The 1437-nt window shown below is 46.6% G+C and overlaps 1 protein-coding gene across 1 annotated transcript; it reads left to right on the plus strand.

Annotated features, from left to right (window-relative positions):
* Positions 1-797: 797 nt before the first annotated feature.
* LOC127309295 (auxin-responsive protein SAUR32) lies at positions 798-1106 on the plus strand. Its single transcript, XM_051340199.2, has one exon. It carries the CDS (start codon positions 798-800, stop codon positions 1104-1106), a length of 309 nt encoding a protein of 102 aa, XP_051196159.1.
* Positions 1107-1437: the final 331 nt, after the last annotated feature.

The following is a 1437-nucleotide window of genomic DNA, read 5'->3' on the forward strand; positions in this document are numbered from 1 at the left end:
GTGTAGATGTGATATGTTCTTCTCGTATATTAGCTTGCATGATTAGTTTAATTCATTTTTATGATCATGCTATATTATTTACTCAGATTAAATACTATGATAATCTACTTATATATTCAATATACACCCTAACATGTTTACTCCACGGACCAACGTGGCAGCGACGCAAGAACTTTCCACGAGTTGTGTAACAAGCTATCACGGAAACCCGAAGGACAGGGCAAGGCCAACGCGAATTTTCGAATGGCGTTGTGACCTATTGGTCATAGATCGACCGTCCGTTTCTCATCGTGACACACATATATAGGGCTCAAAAATTTGTAACTTACTGGTAATGATGTCGTTAGAATTGCATTACTAGGTGAGACCGGATTTAGTAGCATAGGATGTACTGCCGGTTAATATATTTTATCATTTTTTTATTAATTTCAGATTTACATTGTTAAAAATTATATTTAAATTGGTAGACTTTTAATTAAAAAAAGAATAGTTTTATCCATTTGATTTGTATCGTGATTCGGGTTAGACATAAGTTGCAACATGGCTTGCAGCTAAGATCTAATGATATCATGTAAGTGAGAACGAAGTTACGTTGAAATAGTCACACCCAAAAAAAAAATCTCTTCCGGACGTCGGAGCCAAATCCTATAAAAACCACCGTAACTCCCACGAACGACATAGCACCGCACACACCTCCTGTTTGTGATTCAAGCTAGCTTTCTATAGACAGCAACCCCGTGTGCGAGGCGAGCGCAGTAAGCAACGGCGAGAGCTGGGCAGCAGCTGGACCGCCGGCGATGCATGGTGAGGAGAAGATGGGGAAGGTGAAGAAGGGATGGCTGGCGGTGCGGGTCGACGAGGATCAGCGGCGGTTCGTGATCCCCATCGTCTACCTCTACCACCCGCTCTTCCGCCGGCTGCTGGAAGCGGCGAGGGACACGTACGGCTACCACTCGTCCGGTCCCCTCCAGCTGCCCTGCTCCGTCGACGATTTCCTCCGTCTGCGCGCCCTCGTCGAGCGGGACACGCACTCGTCGTCGTCCTCCAGCCACCGCGTGCACTCCGGGCACTTGGCCCCTTGCACCCGCGCTAAAGTCACGTCGTGATCTATCAGGCGAGCTCGACTTTGGCGCGCATGGCGACTGCGAGCACCGGAGGAGCACGCATGCCCTCACCTCTGCTTGTGGAGAGGAGAGGCTAGTAGGTGATTAGTCGGGACTCTCGGGATACTGTTTATGATTTTGGGCTTATTTTTCTTCTGAATTTTGCACAGTTGTGTGTACGATTAACAACAGACAGATAGATGTATAATTAACAGTTGGATTCACAGTCACCACAGCCGGGCTTACATACATACATACAAACTTGGTTTGATCATTTACCACCCTTTTGCAAACTTCGCGAAGATCGATCGAGTTAGAAATGGAATATTCCATC

Source organism: Lolium perenne, chromosome 6, assembly GCF_019359855.2.
Source record: "Lolium perenne isolate Kyuss_39 chromosome 6, Kyuss_2.0, whole genome shotgun sequence".
Lineage (NCBI taxonomy): Eukaryota > Viridiplantae > Streptophyta > Magnoliopsida > Poales > Poaceae > Lolium > Lolium perenne.